Source organism: Nymphaea colorata, chromosome 6 (genome assembly GCF_008831285.2).
Source record: "Nymphaea colorata isolate Beijing-Zhang1983 chromosome 6, ASM883128v2, whole genome shotgun sequence".
Classification (NCBI taxonomy): Eukaryota; Viridiplantae; Streptophyta; class Magnoliopsida; order Nymphaeales; family Nymphaeaceae; genus Nymphaea; species Nymphaea colorata.
This window is the reverse complement of record NC_045143.1, coordinates 9,947,781-9,967,681: the sequence shown is the minus strand read 5'-3', so window position 1 is coordinate 9,967,681 and position 19,901 is coordinate 9,947,781. Positions and strand designations below refer to the sequence as shown.

Here is a 19,901-nt window from a genome sequence, read left to right as displayed (position 1 = left end):
CATATTTCAATTGATTCATTGTGATATTTGGGGAGGTTATAACACACCTTCACTATCTGGCGCTCATTATTTTCTCACCGTTGTGGATGATTTTTCACGTTGCACATGGGTTTTTCTCATGCGTTATAAATCTGAAGCATTTTTTTATATTCAAAAATTTGTCAATTTAGTGGAAAATCAATTTCAAACCACCATTAAAAAAATCCGCAGTGACAATGGACCTGAATTTTTTTCTGCCAATATGGAAAATTTTTTACATCATAAGGGCATCGAACGTCATCATTCTTGTGTCACCACTCCTCAACAAAATGGAGTGGTTGAACGCAAACACAAAGATCTCTTAAATATTGCCCGCGTCCTTCGTTTTCAAGCATCCTTGCCTATAAAATTTTGGGGGGAATGTGTTTTAACTGCTGCTTATTTACTCAATCGTTTGCCTACTCATCCTTTACAAGAAAAAAACCCTCATGAAGTTCTTTATAAAAAAACTCCTAAATATGATCACATTCGTGTTTTTGGTTGCTTGTGTTATGCATATAACATTGACAAAACTCATAAATTTGACTCACGATCACGTAAATGTGTCTTTGTCAGATACTCATTTGGTCAAAATGCCTATAGACTATATGATCTTGACACTAATGAAATTTTCACTAGTCGAGATGTTAAGTTTATAGAAAATATATTTCCATTTCAAAACCACAAAGACCAAGATAGTGGCGCTGTTATACCTTTACCATCTCAAGAATCACTTGAATACGAATCTCACCCTCACCCAACCAGCCCACCACAACCTACCCCACCTCAATCACATACACCTATTCCACCATCAGATCACCACCCACCTCACATTGTTGACACTATTACCCCCCACCTTGATTCCTTTGATACTCAATTGCGACGATCAACTAGACGGCGCATTCCACCTTCACACCTTAAGGAATATCAATGTCATTCCATCACTCAGCCCACATCTTCAGAATCGACATCGGCACATGTGCAACCTAAAGGAACAAGGTACCCCATGTGTCATTACCTTCATTTAGACAAGTTTTCTCCTATTTATCAAGCTTTCCTTACATCTATTCTCAATCATCATGAGCCGTCAACCTTCCAAGAGGCAATGCAACATCAAGAATGGAGAGACGCTATGGCTGCTGAAATTCGGGCACTAGAAGCCAACTCAACTTGGGATGTCATTTCTCTCCCACCAGGAAAACACCCTATTGGTTGCCGATGGGTATATAAAATCAAGTATCATGCCAATGGTACTATTGAACGTTATAAGGCTCGACTCGTTGCTAAAGGGTATACTTAAACTGAAGGCATTGATTACATAGAGACATTTTTTCCGGTTGCTAAAATCACCACCATTCGATGTCTCTTATCAGTTGCAGCCATCAAAGGTTGGAGACTTTTTCAAATTGATGCCAACAATGCCTTCCTCCATGGTGATCTTCATGAAGAAGTCTACATGACACTACATCCCGGGTTTACCCGACAGGAGGAGAACAAGGTGTGTCGGCTAAACAAATTCTTATATGGTCTTAAACAGTCATCTCGCAACTGGTTCTTTAAATTATCAGAGACCCTCAAACACCTTGGCTTCTCTCAATCCAAGGCTGATTATTCCTTGTTCTCCAATATCAATAAACAATGCAGTATTTTCATCATTGTGTATGTTGATGACATAATCATCGCAGGAGACAATCGTGATGCCATCGAGAAACTGAAAGTCATCCTCAATAACAAATTTCAATGGAAAGATTTGGGAGATTTAAAATATTTTTTTGGTATTGAAGTAGCTCGATCCAAGAAAGGGATTTTTTTATCCCAAAAGAAGTATATGTTGGATATCTTACATGAAGCCGAATACAGTGGTGCCAAACCTAGTGACACACCCATGGAGCAACATTTAAAGTTGGATGATGAAAAAGGGCAACTATTACAAGATCCCACGTTCTTCAGGAAAATAATCGGTCGTTTGGTCTATCTAACTATTACACGACCCGATATTTTGCACAGTGTTCACATGTTGAGTCAGTTCATGTCGCAACCAAGAACAACTCACTTAGAGGCAGCTTTCAGGATCCTTCGCTACATCAAATCTACAGCAAGTTATGGGGTCTTCTTATCATCCCATAGTGAGACAATAATCAAAGCTTTTTTTGTAATTCGGATTGGGCATCTTGTCCAATGACAAGGAGATCCACTTCAGGTTTTTGCATTTTCATTGAAGAAAGTCCAATATCTTGGAAAGTTAAGAAACAGACAACTATCTCAAGATCTTCAGCAAAAGCCGAATATAGAGCGATGGCATTGACCTCTTGTGAGAGGACTTGGATAAGGTACATTCTTAATGATATTGGAGTTACTCATCCTCAACCAATGGAATTGCATTGTGACAATCAAGCTGCAATACACATTTCTGCAAATTCGGTGTTTCATGAAAGAACCAAACATATTAAAATTGACTGTCATGTTGTTCGAGAGAAGATTCAAAGAAAGGAAATTTGTACTAAGCAAATAGACACAGAAAATCAAATTGAAGACATATAAACTAAGGCATTGGGGAAGGACTCATTCATAAAATTCAGATGCAAGTTGGGTCTCATCGATCCTGGAGCACCAACTTGAGGAGGAGTGTTGAACGTTATGATATATAACAGTGGAAGATCGCAACAATCACCAAATCAAGGGGATTATGTGGTAGACTTTGCAGATTGGAAGATCGCAACAAATCAGGAATGATAATGATATAGCAAAAAATGAGGGATACATACGTTGTTGTTCCTTATCCATTGACTCTATAAATACCTTGTAAATCATTCATAATGTACAATCGAAAATACAGTTTTCTTCTTCCCTTCATCGTTCCTAACTTCCTATTCCTCTCCTTTTATCATGCTCTTCGACTAATAGCGTAGCTGCTCTACTCTTCCAATAGGAAACCCATGGCAGCTCCTTGCTGTTCCCAACCAACCAGCAGCCCCTTTTCTGCCTCCTATCTGTTCCAGCAGAGATAAACTCCCATGCTTTTAAATAAACTCAGCAGCAACCTAGTCCTGCTGTTTCATATCAACACCAACAATTACATATCAACACCTACAAAGCCAAGACATACTCCTGCTCCCTATCAAGCAACTCTTTCAAGCTCGACTGCAGAAACCTCTTCCACTCTCTGTTGGATTCAGCGGAACTCGGCCTAGCTGCGCAATGACACTCGGTGTCATTGGTGGAGGGTGCACACGAGCCGATCCGAGCCACTTGAGCTGGGCTCGACCCATAAAGTGAAAAGCTCGAGCACGGCTCGGACTCGAAGCGACCTCAACAAAAAGGCTCGAGCTTGACTCGATGGTACGACATCGAGGTCGAGCTTGAATCGTCGAACTAGTTTGAAGCTCGTATACCTGAGCAACCCCACTACCCAGTGATTCCTTGACTGTTCTTCTTCTTCGGGAAGACACCATAAACAGAAAGAGACAGAGTAAAGAGGGGCAAACTAAAACCTGTAGACCTTGACATTTTTTAGTTGAGCAGCAGCATCACACGATTCTATAAAATTTTAGAAAGCATCGCTATGGTGAATCACTTAGTTAGTTCCGCAGACAATCTACTAAAATCCTGCTCCACCCTTCCTATTTGTCGGATCTTGTTCGTTTGGGAGTAAGTGTCACACTAAACAGCTTAAAGTTGAAGGAATTTCTATTAAGTGATTGTCGATCCCAAAGATGAGAAGCCAGCTCTTTATATCATTGGGGGGTATCAACAGAAGTCAGGATAGGCCCAGTGCTTTTAATGGATGGAAGATAAAGAGGAGCTTTGCAATTACATAAGAAATGAAAGGTTGCACCCGTAGAATGAACCCGACGCAACTTCTTAGTAGATTTTTTCAAGACAATTGAGAGCTTGTAAAAGGATATCAATCGATTTCTTCTCCAATGGCAAACAGGTGCAAAAGGCTAACAAGATGGCTTCAGTCTTTAAAGGACGCGGGGTCCCATCTTTCATAACTCTCACCCATCTCTTTATGCAATAGCGCAGTCAAAATTTCTCACAATAAACAGAGAACGAAGAAGGGGAGAGTGAAAGAGAGGAAGAACTGAAACATGGTTCGATCTTTCGATCTACGTCCAAGGAGTTACACAACTCAACTCTTCACCTGTCGTGCCTTTCATGTTATCATATACACTTCCTACAATTATCGTTAACTTTGGTGAATCTACATTTGATAAGGCTTCTATCTTTACATGATATTCGGCTGGCATGAGGATCACTGTTAACAAGATTATGATCGCCCTTGCCGAGATTGTTGATGCCAGCCTTGCCAAGTTCGTTCATAGTATGACAGTGAGAAGAATATTGTCTACTTTTGTGTCGTATTATCCCTTGGAACCAAAATCCTTTTTTTTTTTTCTGCCAAGAAGATGGATTCAGGATTGCATTCTACTGGGGCAAGAAGTGATTTGCTCTTTGAAATCCTAGAGAAGCAAGCATTTATATTTGAAAATTGATTTGAGGTAAGCCTATCACAAGGTTTTTAGGGCATTTTGGGAAAGTGCCGTTGATCAAGTTGGATATGATCCTAGATGGAAATAGAAAATTATGGTCATAATGAAATCATATTCCATGGCAATTGACCTCAATGGCAAGGAAGGTGATTGGCTCGATCCCCAGAGGTGTCAGCTCTCACCTTTCTTATTCCTCATTGTACAAATTTTCGCTAGAAGCTTAAATTATGCAATTCAAAATAAGATTGCATATCTTTGTGTAGAAAGCATGAACTCCAAACTTTTGTAGGAAGGAGGAAGTGAAGCGAAAAAGATTGCATATCTTTAAGTGCGAAACATGTAATTTGTCTACTGAAAGTGCGAAGAGGGCGTTTGCCTTCGTAAGCTAAAAAAAACCAACAGTCTGCCATCATCCATATAAGGCATCGAATGCAGGCCTGTACATTGAGAAATGAGGGGAGGGCGGTGTTTTGAAACGGCTTAATCTGGTCGGACAGACGAAAAATTAAGAGAAAATCATGGTCTACGACATAGAATTACTGCCCTCGCCTAATTGTTTGGGTTATCTGAGGCAACCCATTGTAATATTCACATTGGTTCTACCCATTTTTAGGAGTCAGTCCACAGAAATGGAACCGACCTCAGTCCAACCAGATAGGGTAAGATGGGTCTTAAGGAAGAAGAAGAAATATAGCTGCCACCCCGAGCGGATCTTATTTTTGTTGTACATATTGATTTTTTGAAAATAAAAGATTGAGTGAGGGCCGCCGCATGCCAAAGTTGAAAGGTGCACGGAAATAAGCTCACAGGCCCGGTGTGCTACTGTGATTGTAATTTGCAGTGACAATGTTATTTCTCCCAGAATAACAGCACCGAAAGCATGCGAACACCAAGAGTTGAGAGTCCACGATTTCCATCCATGTTGCTTCCTCAATCGGCAGAGTTCAAACTGGGATTGGTTCTCTCTTACATTCTCCGCAACGAGTAACCAAACCCACAAAAAAGAAACAAAAAGAACCTTTAAACAAAATAAAATGAACACCTACTACAATTAACTTGGAACCCAAGAAATGAAACAAAAAGCAAAAAGAACGAAACTAGTCGAACAAGCTGAAGCCCATGTCATCGTCGCTCTCTTCTTTTGGCTCCTCCTGATGAAAATAAAGAAATGCGTGTATTAAAAGATGTTCAACTACGACACTGTTCTCATTCGTTACTAGGCAAAATAGCAAATGCAGAAACACAGATAATTATCGGAGCATTACCAAGTCCTACACAATTGTTCTGGTCCCGATACAATACCCATCATTTTTCAGCAAAATTGAATTTAGAAAAGAAAATAAGTTCTAATGCGACTATTCACGAAACCAATAGTCCAATGCCTCTGTGAACAAATAAAGGGCATGCAACAATAAATAAGGGTGCAGAATCAACTTCCATCCAACAAAAAAAGCAAGCATGAAGCTAGGCAAATTTAAGGAGAACTAATGAGATTGTATTTGAAGGAAATTCGAAGCTGAATGAAGCAGATCCTTCACAGGTGGAACAAGTTTAGAAGTTGGGACCGTCCAACTTACAAACAAAAAGGATATCCTAGCAGCATGTATCAAAGGAAGGGAAATAAACCCTTATAACTAAAGGTCTGTAAAGACGCAATAAAATCTATTGAACCAAACTCACATGGCAAAAGATGTTTGGACATCATAATAACTTCCTCTGACACAATACGTCCACGCAGTTGCCATTAAGAAGTTTTAACAAATGGATTACTTTTCATAGCCAAAGGTCTTGTAGTGCAGCTCTATTTGATTAACTTTTGGTAATTACTGAAACAGATATATGGCCAGAAAGAAAAGGAATTTGCTGACAGAAATGAAAACCTGAAAACAGGAGTGTCAGAAAGATTTTATAAGAAACTTTTAGCACCTTAAAGAGACAATAACCAAGGTAGTCAGGGTCCTAATTCAAGTTTAAAATACAAGCAAACTAATAGCGACTAAGAAAAAAAAAAGCATATGCAGGACCAACGCAGAAGTGGCCAAAATGATACAAAGAAGTCGTATAAAAAGGACAAGCCAATATCACAAATATTCACCAACAAGAGTTTTCTCAGTATTTGCAATTTGTTTTTACACAAAAATATGAAAAATTAAAGAATATATATAAAAGATAATTATGACTTTTCAACTAATTTTCACACAAGAAAGCTGAAAAAGATTCAAATAAACAGTTAAAGTGCACACAGAAAAGCTATTTTAAAAACGGGAAAAATAGCACCATATTATTGTTATGAACTTATGGTAATGTTATATTTATTTATTGATGATCTTTGGAAAATATTATGATATTTTACTAATAAAAAAAGCTTCTTCATGTTTCAGTGATAATATTGCGAAACTGTCAAAAATATCACCAACAATTATGGCCATGGTACAAACACAACAAGAGAGCCACTCTGATCAAGAGAAAAGCTTGACCAGAGACAACTATCAACCATGTTCCAGCAAAACATGTGAGTTTCACCAGAACAAACTGATTAGCCTAAACAAGTAAAGAAAGAAAGCAATAAAAACATCAAGCAGATAATTGCATGGAATAGGACCACACTTATTTCCCCATCTATAAGAATATACAATTACCTTCTTTTCTTCAACAGCAGGAGCCGGAGCACCACCACCAGCGGCAGCAGCTCCAGCAGCAGGGGCTGCAACTGCCACAGCTGCACCACCACCACCTGAAGGCAAAAGGTAAAAGGAAATATAAATAATTCTATGGTCATAGCAGATTAAGAAGATATATTTTTAAGCTTTGTTCTCCTTACCAGAACCAACACTTAAAATAAGATCCTCAACACTCCTCTTCTCCAAAAGCTTGGCAAATAGACTAGGCCAGTATGATTCAACGGAGACATTTGCAGATTTGACTACTGTAGCAATCTTCTCTGCCTATTAAGTAAATAGAAAAGAAAAGGACAAAACATCAATACACACCAACAATGATAAACGTAAGGAACATATACAAATAGAAACCATCAAACATATACAAATAGGAAACCATATTCAATGGATTCTAGATATCATCAAACTAAAGACAGCATCACTTGCATATTCAAGAACTTGAAAGCATGATATATAGAAAATTTCTGCAATTCCCAAGCTATTAAATACATAACTTCATTTTTCTTATCATACTCAAATGGTCAAGTAGACAACAGAAAAGAAAAAACGGAAACTCAAGAGTTGCAACTCAACAAGAATGCTGGAGCAGGTAGCGAGGGACAAATTTATATCTTCCTAGTCCTGAATATCACTTTGGATCCGGTAGTCGCTCCATTTTTTTCCAATGACGCATAGAATCGAGATTAAGACGAGTCCAGTACAGAACCTCACCACATTGGCGCAATAGATACAGAAATTTATCACCAGGAGGACACGATGAAATCCAACAAAAACTGGACTTTTATTTTCTTCCACGCACGAACGCAATCTTCATGGCTATTATCACTCGAAAGACGTGTATTTGGTATGAACATCAAACAACTCAGAACTAAGAAGAAAGATCAGAATTGATCACTGCACCATTTTGAAAAAGAAACTAAGCCAATATGAAAAGAAAAAGATGAGAAATGAAATGAATAAAGCAAAAAGAGAATCGCCAGGTTTACAAGTTCACATGGAAATCAACAATCATCTACGAATTAAACACAGCAATACACAAACAAATCCAGAAAAACAGTTCAGGCCCAACATTTTTTCGTGCCAAAAGAGACTGCACGTAAATTGTAAAAAAAACTTATCATTAATCCCACAAATCCTGAAACACCTAACACATGCCACCACCGCAAATGTTACCCTGACAACTTACAAACAAAGCCTACAACGAGAAGCTATACATCAAAGAGTTCCGTAGAAACAAAATTCAAAGAACAAAGAAAGACAACACCTAGATTAGAGCCTACCGTGATGGGGATACCATCGTCGTGGAGAATAAGAGCAGCATAAGTGCAAGCGAGCTCTCCGGCCGACATCCTCTCCAGGAAAGAAGAACCTGCATGCACAGAGTTCCAGAGAGAAGATTAAGTACGGCTTTCCCGGGAAAGTACAGGCTGCCCTCGACGGAAAATTACCACTTTCTTGAGCGTCCCTGGTCTGATAGAGATCGGAAAAACCCTAGCGCCAATAAAGAGCCTCCTCCGTTTGGTCTAAAACCCTAATATAATGTTCTTCGTCCTTATAAGAGAGAGTGTGAGACTTTAATACCCTAAATGCCCCACAACTATTACTGTAATATCTGAGGCAGCCAACGCCTCCGTCAATGGTCGGAATGGCTCACAAGGAATTCACGAGCCTAGCGTTGCTTGCCAAACGATACTCAACATAAATACGAGCGGCGTTAAAAATTTTTCATATCGAAATATATAGTTTCAAAATTTTAACAAAAAAGCAAAAAAAAATTAACTAATTTTTTAAATTTACATATAAGTTAAACTAAAAATTTTAAATTTTATAAATAAAAACTTTTGATTTTTTAAAATCAATTCAGTCCTAAAAAAACAAATTATTGAATTGACGCTTGATTCTTTTCCAGCTTCTTTTAAGTTGCAGAGTCCATAAGTCTATCAAAACTGAAAAGATGTTTTGAAAATCTTAAAAGCATAAGAGTATATTTTAATAGTTTATGTCAAACATAATTTCCCCTAAATAAATACTAAAAGTTGTTTGAATGATGGTGGAGAACGACCATACATTTATAATCAATTCAAATGTATCGAGAAATGAGGTTTTTTTTATTAAACTGCAAGAAAAAAAAAGACATGGTAAATATGCATCTCTTAGATTGATAACAAAGCGAGATCTATAATTGACGACAATTACAATAAGCCATGGTAAATGTGCAACTCTTACATCCTCAATCAACTCAAACATATAGAGAATTTAAATATATTTGAGAAGTTTGGATAGTGTTCCTAAGATTAGGATTACGACTATAAAACGTTTGATACATCAAAGCTTTACGCAATACATCCAAGTCATATAAGAAAATTTGCAGTAAATAACGGACTAATGTTGATGAATAATATATAATTATTCTTAAACAAATTTTATGTGTTGAATAGACGAACTTGATTGTATGTGTTGACCTTAATTCAAAAGCCAAGTGGACCCATATTCCAATACCCAATGCAAGTCCACGTTTAACATGATTCTAGAGGTCTAATAGAAGTACCCGCATAATTGATCTTGCATAATTTTGCAGCAAGCAACAAGAAATATGTTTCAAACTAACCTTTTTCTTGAAAAAATAAAAATACACAAAGATGCTTCTTTGCCTCGACCTTGATTTGATCCAAATATAATTCCATGGGTCCAACACGAACAAATAATAAATCCTACTTAGGTCCTAAGCATGGAAATTTGAAGTGCATGGAAATTTGAAGTGCATGGACTCTTTGAAATGCATATTATTTGCTTGGTTTTTTAATCTAAGAGGATCAATTAGGAGAGGTTAAGACAAAGTTAGAATTTTGCCAAGGACAACCCAGGTTGGCTCATGCATAGCTCCATGGCCTCAATTGGGTGCAAATGACTTATATTACAAGACAAATATAAGCAGTAGGCGGCCATTTGGCGACGCGAACGTCTTGTTGTTCTATGAAACTTATTAGAGTAGATGTTGTTGTTTTATCAAATTGATTGGAGTAGATTCATGAAATAGTAGCAAATAGTTATACGGTTGCCAGACAACCTCGAAAAGTCATGCTTCAATCTAATACACTATAAGGTGTTTGTTCTCCTTATTGTGCCCTTTTTGAGAAGAGCCTGGTCTTTTGGCTCTTTTTCTGCAATCATGGATGGTGGCGATTGAAGCAAAAGATGGAGAGAAAGGCCTCACATTTTCTCCATTGAAAGTGATCATGCATGAGGACGGAAATACATCTAACCCCAGATTAAGCTAATAAGATGAGTAGGGCACCTTGTTTACGTTCTCTCCTACTGGTGGGGATGTCAATGGTTCAGATTCAAATCAAATATATTCTTCCCAATCTGAATCTGGTCTGAATCCAAATCCAAACTTTGAACTGATCCAATTGAAAGTAAGAGCATTGGATACATGATATTTATTTAAAATAGAATCCGATTCAAATCTAATTTGATATTTATGTATGTCTGAATCCGATCAATCTAAATCCAATTTGATTTCTTACTTAGATATATGTATTTTTTTTCATATCCAATTTTTTCATAATAGTTTGGTCCAAATCAGATATATTAACATCCCTACCCATAGGTTACGTCTTTGGTAGTGACTCCAAAGAATGTTGAGTTGCAATTAAGGAAGATTTGGAGGTTGTACTCATAGTAAGGGCTTGGAAATCGTGGGGTACATTTATAGCTAGCCTAAGGGTTCTAGGAATGGAGAAAGGATACATGGAGATGCCATATTGATCAATTATTATACATGAAAGCTTAAGTAGTTATTATCACAACCCAAATCAAGGACTCAAATATCTAATATTAGTTTCTTGAGACACAAAATCTTACACAAACATGATTTCGTTATATACCAAAAATAGTTCTTGCACAATAATATTGGCTAAATCCTTGAACAAAAGAATGGATGATAAGGAGTTGAAAAAAAAAAATTATTTCACTCATAGGAAACATGACATGAAATAAAAATTAATAGCAACACAGTGTCCACCAAAGCGGAGCATAGAGTACCAATGGCAATTCAAGGCAACAAAAGTTTTTACTTTGACATGCTTCTAAAAATCAATATAATCATTTTATATGTGTTGAGTCTATGCTTTGCTTGTAAGAGCCTTTGGATCTTAAGACTGTCAGATCTCTAAGGAATATCCATATATCATCTAACATTTTGGGAGAAAGTTGAGGTTTCATCTCCACTTAAATACAATTCATTGTTATGTATTTCGCTCACTACACCTTAGGGCCAAATTGGTTATACCCATGACGAGAGAGATAAACTAGATAAAAAACTATAGGATGAGTGGGAGGCTATTCACACCACCCGAGTGAAGCTTCCCCGTCCTCTCATCCTCTCAGGGTCTATGGCTGCATTATGGTGCCTTGGGGTGGAGCCCTTGCTATGCTTCAACTTGTATATCGGTACCTCCTTGTTTGCAACACAGATAATTGGTGCCAAGGGATTCAAAATGGGAACGGGCCACCTACAAGCCCCACCCTAACCATTGCACCAAACCCTTGGAGATAAACTAGAACGAAAACTAATTAGTATAATACAACAAAAGCCTATAAATAAATGCATAACATGGGCACATAAAGGCCTATTTTGAGTACCATCCTTGTTAAATATATATTTGGATGTGCTAGTTAAGAGTAAAAAGAAATTCTCTCACTACAACAATTTGATTACTAAGATTGAGAAGTTGTTATCCTCATTGAAGAATCAATCACTTTTCGATGCTGACAAGTTATGCCTTATTTACTTTAACATTAACTAGCTTACCTCTTTTCCCTCTCTATGGTCATAAAAGCATTACAAAAGCCTCTGCAAGATTCTTATGGGACATAGAAACCAAGCTTACCTAAGGTACCTACTGCTTCAAGTTTATAATCACCCTTTCCTTTGGAAAAATTTTGTGTTTGAAAAATACCAAATAAATCAGGGTATCTAGACAAAAAAGCCAATAACCATTATTGCTTCCAAAAAAAGTGCATATCATTTACTCGTAGTACCCTCCCACCCAAAAAGATGTGTCGAGCATGCCTGAGTGGGCTACTACACTCATTATGAAGGACTCTCAGATTTCCATTGGAAGGACTCTTTAAAAGCATCTACTTCACGATAGATGAAGGGGACATATGATGTACCTAGAATCATGAAATTTTATAATCAAAATGATCATTTTTTAAAAAATTGGAATTATTAACAAATGTGGTATTTTGTTTTCAAAAAAACAGAAACCTAGATTTTTTTTATTCAATTACAGTTTGAGGAGGAATTGTGATTCTAGAATTTTCATTCTTGAATCAAAATTCCAAACCATCAAATGCCCCCTAAAGTTCAAGATGATGCAAGTTGGCACATGGTTGATGATTATGTTGCTTGTTTCTTCCATAGAATTGGGCTGCTACATTTGGGTCATGCTTATTGCAATTGAAGACTTTGGCCATGTGGAGAAAAGCCTTAACATTATTTTGAAAAAATTGGCTAAATCTACTGGTATTGCTTTCAAAAATCTTGGCAGTGATAGAATAGGTGTAGAACCAACTTTACTAAGATTCTTTCTTCCCCCTACAAATAAATTGGCTGTCTAAGAAACAAGAGGAATCAAAATCAAAATATTAATAGTCAAACTGGAAGTAGTTGTCTCAAATTATGGTTTGCTTAGAACTAGGAATCAAGTATGAAACGATTTAAGAAGCAACACTCAGAATTCCTAGAAGAATCATAACCTATAAGCAAGAATTAGGCCTTGTGCTCATGGAATGAGAATTACCAAGGAGCCTTCCATATATCTTCAGAAAGAATGTTTTTCTTTTTTGTCTGGAAGAAACAAGTTTAGGGAACTGAAATGGCCTTATGAAATGTTGGCAAATACAAGTGGAAAAATAAAAGTAATACTGGAAATCATGATATTTGTATATTGTGAGATTTTGATGCTTTGCTTATGATTCTATCTCATAAGGGTTCTACACTGAGATTGTTGTAATGGTGTATCCGCATGAAAAAATAAATTCAATTCCTATAAATATGGAGTTAATTGCTACATAATCTACACAAGAAGATTTGTAAAGCATTTTGACACTAATGCAACATTATTTTTATGTATAAAAAGTTCATTTTATCAACATATGATACAATACAACATGCTTATCTGTTGTTGCAAAATTGTTCATGTGTTGGCTGGGTATGAATGACTTTCCGGTCATGGTTATTGTTCACATGTTCTTAAATTTTGCAAATTTTTTATGGGCTAGCTCGTAAAGGTCTTGAAGAAACACTATGGTTTGTTTCTCATAAAAAGTGAACAAAGTTTGAAGTTCGGCATGTAAAGCTCTTTTTTGACTTTGTCAAGTTTGGGTTCCATGAGCAATGCCACTTAACCACATTTTGTGAATCCCTGCATCAACCTTTTTTTCCATTGGTCCGTCTTTGTTGCCTTCGGCCTGCATTTTCTTGGACTTTTAGCCCTTATTTAGTTGAAAGAAACTATTTTCTCTTTGTTTGTAGTTGAACTAAATGATCTTTGTCTTTCGTTTTTGGGTTGAGGAGGGAAAAAATGGTGAAAAATAGGAACATACCGGTTGGCCCGCATAAGCACATTGCAGACATGAAAAATTCTTAATTTATTTCTTTATGATTATTATTATTTTTAAATTCCAATGGTTAAAGTTGTAAAAACTTCTTCTTTTTTATGGTGGGAGATCTAATTGTGGTAGACTAAATTGTGGTACCTGCATTTTACCTGCAAACACTTAAAAACTTGAATGGATGTATAAACCCACAAAAAAAATTTATTTTCATATACTTCAAGGTAATTCATGTCATTTATATGTTGGTAAAAGTTTAAAATTTTATAGTGAATACCTTTGAATCAGAATTTTCTGGCTCCACCATTGATCTTAAATATTCAATAAAGTTGAAACAATCATAAATATTCTACCAACCTTTTTATTTGCTCAAAAGGAGGACAGTTTGCACTATTTCTATTGTATCAATTGCATCAATTAAATTTACAAGTACCTATCAAAATTCAATTAGCTTAGTCTTTTGGCCTAGGTAGTTCAAAAATCTAAGCATCAACATTTAGGCATTGACATATAATAAGGTTTTATAGTGTCATCTTTCAAAATTCAATGGTAGAATAAAGTACAAAATCATGTAGTTATGAGATCTCATTTACACAATTCTTTAATCATATACAAGTTATGTATTAGACTTTGAATATCTAGCAGTATGCATATCCTTTTTCAAAAGGGTGAGGCCTAAAAAGGAGAATCTTTGGTGAAAAAAAATACATGTTCTACATTGTTGGGCATTTGATGATCAACAAAGTTTCTTTGAATATATTGGCTATTTATCAAGGTGCGCAATATCTAAAAAAAAAAAATAGTCAGACCCATTTAGACCTGACTCCTTTGGGGGATTTAAAAGCCATAACTGAAGAGACCGTAAGGTGAACATGACCTTTGCTTGAAACAATTACTTGAAAAAAAAAGTTCTTCTAGTCAAACAACATATGAAGGGAACTACAGTGAATGGTAATTATGTATATCTTGAGTAAACAAGATCAATATGTCAAGGAAAAAGTGTAGCCTCATTTTTCTCCAATTTTCTCTCCTTTTTCTTTTGGTAGCTGTGGGGTGTTGGGGTTAGGTGGAGAGGATTATGAGGACCTTTTGGGTGAGCAGGGTAATTTGTATCGGCGTGGGTTCTAGTGTTTGAGTTTAAGGAGATTTTACACTAGAGACTAATGGATATCCTTCAGGACCAGACAATGAGGTTGACTAGAGAATGAGATTGCAAGGTTGTGTGGAGCTTGACAATGATATTGGGCAAATTGTTGTTATGCAAGAAGAAAAATTAAAGCCTATTGTGGAGGAAGATATAAACCTATTGACAATCACTTTGGAAAGGATGGTCAATTATTTGTCAAAGAACCAAAATATGTAGAATTATCTTTTTTTTTTTTTTTCTACAATGGTCTGCCATAAATGATTGAGAGTGTTTGAGAAATCAAATGGAGTTTCTCATAAAATATTTAACTCTTTAAGATTCTTATAGGTAGCTAGGATGCTGGGATTGCATTTTTCATTGTTCGAGAAAGTCCATTTTCTTATTAGACTAAAAAGAAAAAATCAAGATTTTGAGAAAATAAATTACATTATTCCACAAATTCAATATCTTAAAGATATAAAGTGGCTTTTGAAACTCGAAAAAATTATGGATTTTGATGGTCCTAATGGTGGAGATGAAAATACAATTGTGTGATATTCATTTGGTGATCTTAGGAAATCTATGAAGGAAAATATTAATCTATAATTTAAGTACTCAATTGTGATGCAAGAGGGCAACCTAGAGGATCTTTCAACACCTTCTTCATGATAAGAGGCCTGTTATATTTTTTTATTAGGTAAAATGTTAGTTTTTCCAAAATAAACACAGAACTAAGATGATTAGCAAAGGTTTTCTCTATGGTTGTTTCATCTTTTTTTTTAACATCTTAAAATTAAACATCAATTGCCTCTACAACTTCATAGGGTGCTAATAGAAAGGCATGAACCATCTTAACAATTAAAGGCTTTAATTCGATACATAGTCCTCAAGGTAAGACAAGCAAATCTCCTTGTTGATCACCATATATTGCTTTTAGTAATCTTGCACATATAGATTGATTGAAGTGGATAAAATGTCTATGAGACTTGATATATTAGAATGCACTATTGTTGCTTCTTTTTTCTAATGCATGGATAAAAGTTAGAAACTCCATATTACAATTTAATGGTTTCTAGTATAAGATTTTAGAAGGCAGGAGAACCATCTCAGATTTTTTGGATAAACTAATAAAAGGATGCTCAATGTTGAGAATTATTTACAAATTAAAGATCTCATTTTTAAAATCAATGGGAACAATCTTGGTTAAATTTATCAAACACAAAATATAATTGTAGTAGGTTAGGCTGAAAAAGAAGATTGAATGTAATTAAGCAAGAGCAATGATAATAAATTAAATTGGCAATGCTTTTAAGCCATACTTATGGAGGTAAAAAAACATGCAGATGTCATAGGCAACTATGTCTTCCTTATAACAAGTATGTTTCTTGCAAAAGTTATATATCAAATATTCTAAATAATGATTATATTATTAACCCTACATCCATTTTGTATGCATTTTACAATTTTATCATGGATATGCAATTTTTTAATAGTTTCAATGGATTGGTTCTTAAGATGCTGGTTGATGAAGAAAATAATTTCCTATTTGCTCATATTTTTCATGAAGAGATATTATGAGTAGTTATAAAATTAGATTGAAAAACTTGCCTTGGTTCTAATGGTTACCAAAAATATCTGCCATCATTTAAAGTGAGTTTCTACTTTTTAAAGATGTTTATTGCTCTTTGCAATAATGTTTGTTTAGCTTATGTGTGAGTGTAAGAAGATTAAAATTACTTCTTGGTAGATCCATATCTCAAGCTTGGGGATTCTACAAGATTCAATTTATTCAAAAGACTTTATGTTAGCTTATCAAGTGTAACTACAATTAAGAAGTTAATGCATACATGCATAAATTTAAACTTGTTTCAAGCCTAAAATCATGTAAGTAGTCTTTTCTTCAAAAATACAATGCAATTTAAAGTCAATGACTGCAAAGAATAGATGTATTCAACTTGGCTTGTCATTTTGTTTTGGTGAATAAGAATAGCTGATAATTATTTTTAAATGACAAAAATAACCATAAGAAGTGATTTCTTAAAGCCATATCTAGTTCCCATAGACATGAAAATATTCCATCCACAGCCATATTTACTTTTGATATACATGAAAATATTCAATGTACATATTCAATTGATAGTATAAAGATAAATGACTATTGATTGTTGGTTTTATTGAAGTAATAAAAAAGTGTTGTGGAAGTTGGTTATGTAAATGGAGTCATATTATATACTCAAACAAAACATTAATATATGCACAACTTAAAGTATTTTTTTTGTCTTGCTTGTAGCTTGCTTAAGTTTTGTACCTGTTCAAATTATTGGAGTTGAACTGGAATAAGATGGTAATGTCTTCATATTCTAAGTAGAATTCTTTCCCATTATTATGAGTCATTTTCTTTCCCCAATCTTTTTCTTGTCAATTACTTTGAGACTCTTATTTGGAAGTAGATAAGTAGCTTGTAGGTTGATCTCTTATCCAATGCAAGAACTATGTGACAATGTTGGAGCTTGTTGTTTTCCCATTATCACTTTAGTCATCCATGAAATTGATAAAAGTTTTTTCTAGATTATTATAGGGATAACGGAAGAACCTTTTTGTTCAAAGGGAGAATCATATGATTGGAATGAGATCCTTTGGAGAAAAGTCATGCAAAGTTGAGTATTTTAAACTAAAAAGTTATTTCATGTTCATCAAAGTAAGTTGCACGTTCTCGAGGAAAATAAATAAAGAACGATTTGTTCTAGGAGCATGAATATATCTAAAGATTCTTATATTTGTAAGGGCATTTTTGGGGTTAGTATTCAATTTCAGGAATGATATATCAAAGTGGCACAAATGTTGCTCATTAGGTTAGCATTTGAACTAGTCTTTGACTTATAATTTTTTCAATTTGATAGGTTATTGCAGAAGCATATGATATCACTACAAAGGACTTGTTCAAAGATATTTTGGTTCAAAAATATGTCAATATGAGTGATGTTATTGAAATGATTCATGCTTTTGTTAATTTAAAGTGAAATTTTTTCAAAAGACCCAGATGCTAAGATGTCCTCATCTTCCAAGCATATGTGTCCATATGGAGGAGAACAAGAAAGATGGTAACAAAACTTTTATGGATCTCATATGTTAAACCAAAAGTTCACAGAGTATTGGTTGGCCTCTAAGAATCATTTGCCAATATGTGCCAGGTTGTAATGACACGGGTACTGGTTGGTGACTTCATCATTGCAAAAGACAACTATAATATGTTGAGAATTTATCAATTTCATAATGTAACATAAAAAAGGCCCTTAATAAAATTATTCATAAGTTTGATAAAAAAAAGTTTAATTAGAATATAACATGCCTTTAATGTTTAAAAAATGGTCTAATAAAAAGTTTGCTTTTGGAAATATGATTTTGAAAGTGTTGAATAAACTTGCTCTTCTATGGATGTCCAATGTTGCAACTTTACATGAGGATATATGTTTGTAAGTAGTTCTGCATGTAGATATGTTTGGCGAAAGGTTTGGATTTTTTCATGAGCATTGTGCCCTCTCTAATGTTAAGATGAAAATGAAAATGTGGATGACCACTAAGGTTGTGACTGGTAGTTGGGAGTTGGTTGCTGATGTGAGTGTTTGCATTGAAATTGATCAAAGCCAATGGCATTGTTGGGACTAGTCAGATTATACGTGATGTCAAAGCTCGTTTTATTGAATTCATTACACAAAAGTGATTAACTATATCCCAATTGTTCTTTCTTAATACCAAGCCTATGAACACCTGAATGAGTAATTAATGTCCCCTTGTTGGCGGAAGAATTGCAATGCTAATTGTAAAACCTTATTAATTAAGCTAGAACAATGAGATAATTTTTGAAAGAACAATTCTTATTTGTCAAATATTCAGGAATCAATTGTTATGCCCTTGATATATAGCGGGATCATTCTTTGTTCAAGAGGGACTGCTCTCTTCTTGATATTGTAAAAAATGACTCCATCTTCCTTCAAATTAGAGTACTCCATGAATATAGGTGGATGTTGAGAAGCTCTAGCCTTTCTAATCTCCTTCATCTACTTTGGAAATAACTTTTTACTACATAGTACCATCTATGTGCACATACCTAATTGGCTTTAATAAGAAGAGGACCAATCTTCAACAACTTCCATATTAAGGTGAAAGGGCTAAAAACAAATGATGGTTTTCTTCACGATTTACAAAATATGAGTTCCAACGTTTCTTGCAAGTACATCACACCATTTGATTAAAGTGTTTGGAAAACAATTTAATGGTTTAATCGCAAAAATTGCAATTTACAAAAATTACCCCAGTACATTACAGTGATCCATCTTTAATCACTTCTTTTTTCTAGAAACCGATGCCGACAAACAAGCGGTAAAGCAAGACCACCACCACAATCTTTGTACAACAGATAAGGTGATGACTTCTTTATTTCAAATCCCTCAAACATCAACTCTCGGTGTTGCACAAGTGAACTACTGGTAAGCAAGTTGAAGTGTAGCAAAGGCAACACCTCAAGACACTAAAAATAAAAGTATCATATAACAAGATGAGGGGTTGCAGAGGCCTTTCGCCTTTAGCCAAATCGTGTGTATCCTCCCCTCCGCTCCACCCATCATGAATGGATAGTCTCCTTTATCAGCACCTATTATGTTTCCAACATGGGAAACAACATGAAATATCCAAATAAACAAATAAGAACAATAACAAAAGAAATGCCAAGAAAAGGAACCAACCTAAGAACAGGACATTGCCGACACTGAGAAGCATTTCTGACCGTCCGCTTTAAAGATCAATGGCCAGCATCACCAAAGCCATTTACTGCAGGTACTTGGAAATGGGTCCTACTTATCTTCCTTAGAAAATAGTTACATTCAATGAGTGGTGAGGGAAAATTAAAGGAGAGTTGGAATAAAACGGGGGGAGAGAGAGAGGGAGAGAGGTGTGGGGGAACAGGGG

The 19,901-nt window shown here is 35.4% G+C and overlaps 1 protein-coding gene across 1 annotated transcript; it reads right to left on the bottom strand.

Annotated features, from left to right (window-relative positions):
- Nucleotides 1–5,407: 5,407 nt before the first annotated feature.
- On the bottom strand, nt 5,408–8,788 carry LOC116256247 (60S acidic ribosomal protein P1-like). Its single transcript, XM_031632551.2, has 5 exons — nt 8,638–8,788; nt 8,470–8,558; nt 7,333–7,456; nt 7,151–7,245; nt 5,408–5,662 (listed from the first exon to the last, which is right to left on the bottom strand). Exons 2-5 carry the CDS (start codon nt 8,536–8,538, stop codon nt 5,609–5,611), a joined length of 342 nt encoding a protein of 113 aa, XP_031488411.1. The 5' UTR covers nt 8,539–8,558; nt 8,638–8,788; the 3' UTR covers nt 5,408–5,608.
- Between the last annotated feature and the right edge of the window lie 11,113 nt (nt 8,789–19,901).

Coding starts and splice junctions, on each gene's coding strand:
- LOC116256247 (XM_031632551.2), bottom strand. CDS start 8,538: ATGTCGGCCGGAGAGCTCGCTTGCACTTATGCTGCTCTTATTCTCCAC. Junction 7,246..7,332: donor TATTTTAAGTGTTGGTTCTG/GTAAGGAGAACA, acceptor TTTTGCCTTCAG/GTGGTGGTGGTGCAGCTGTG. Junction 5,663..7,150: donor CTGCTGTTGAAGAAAAGAAG/GTAATTGTATAT, acceptor TATTTTCATCAG/GAGGAGCCAAAAGAAGAGAG.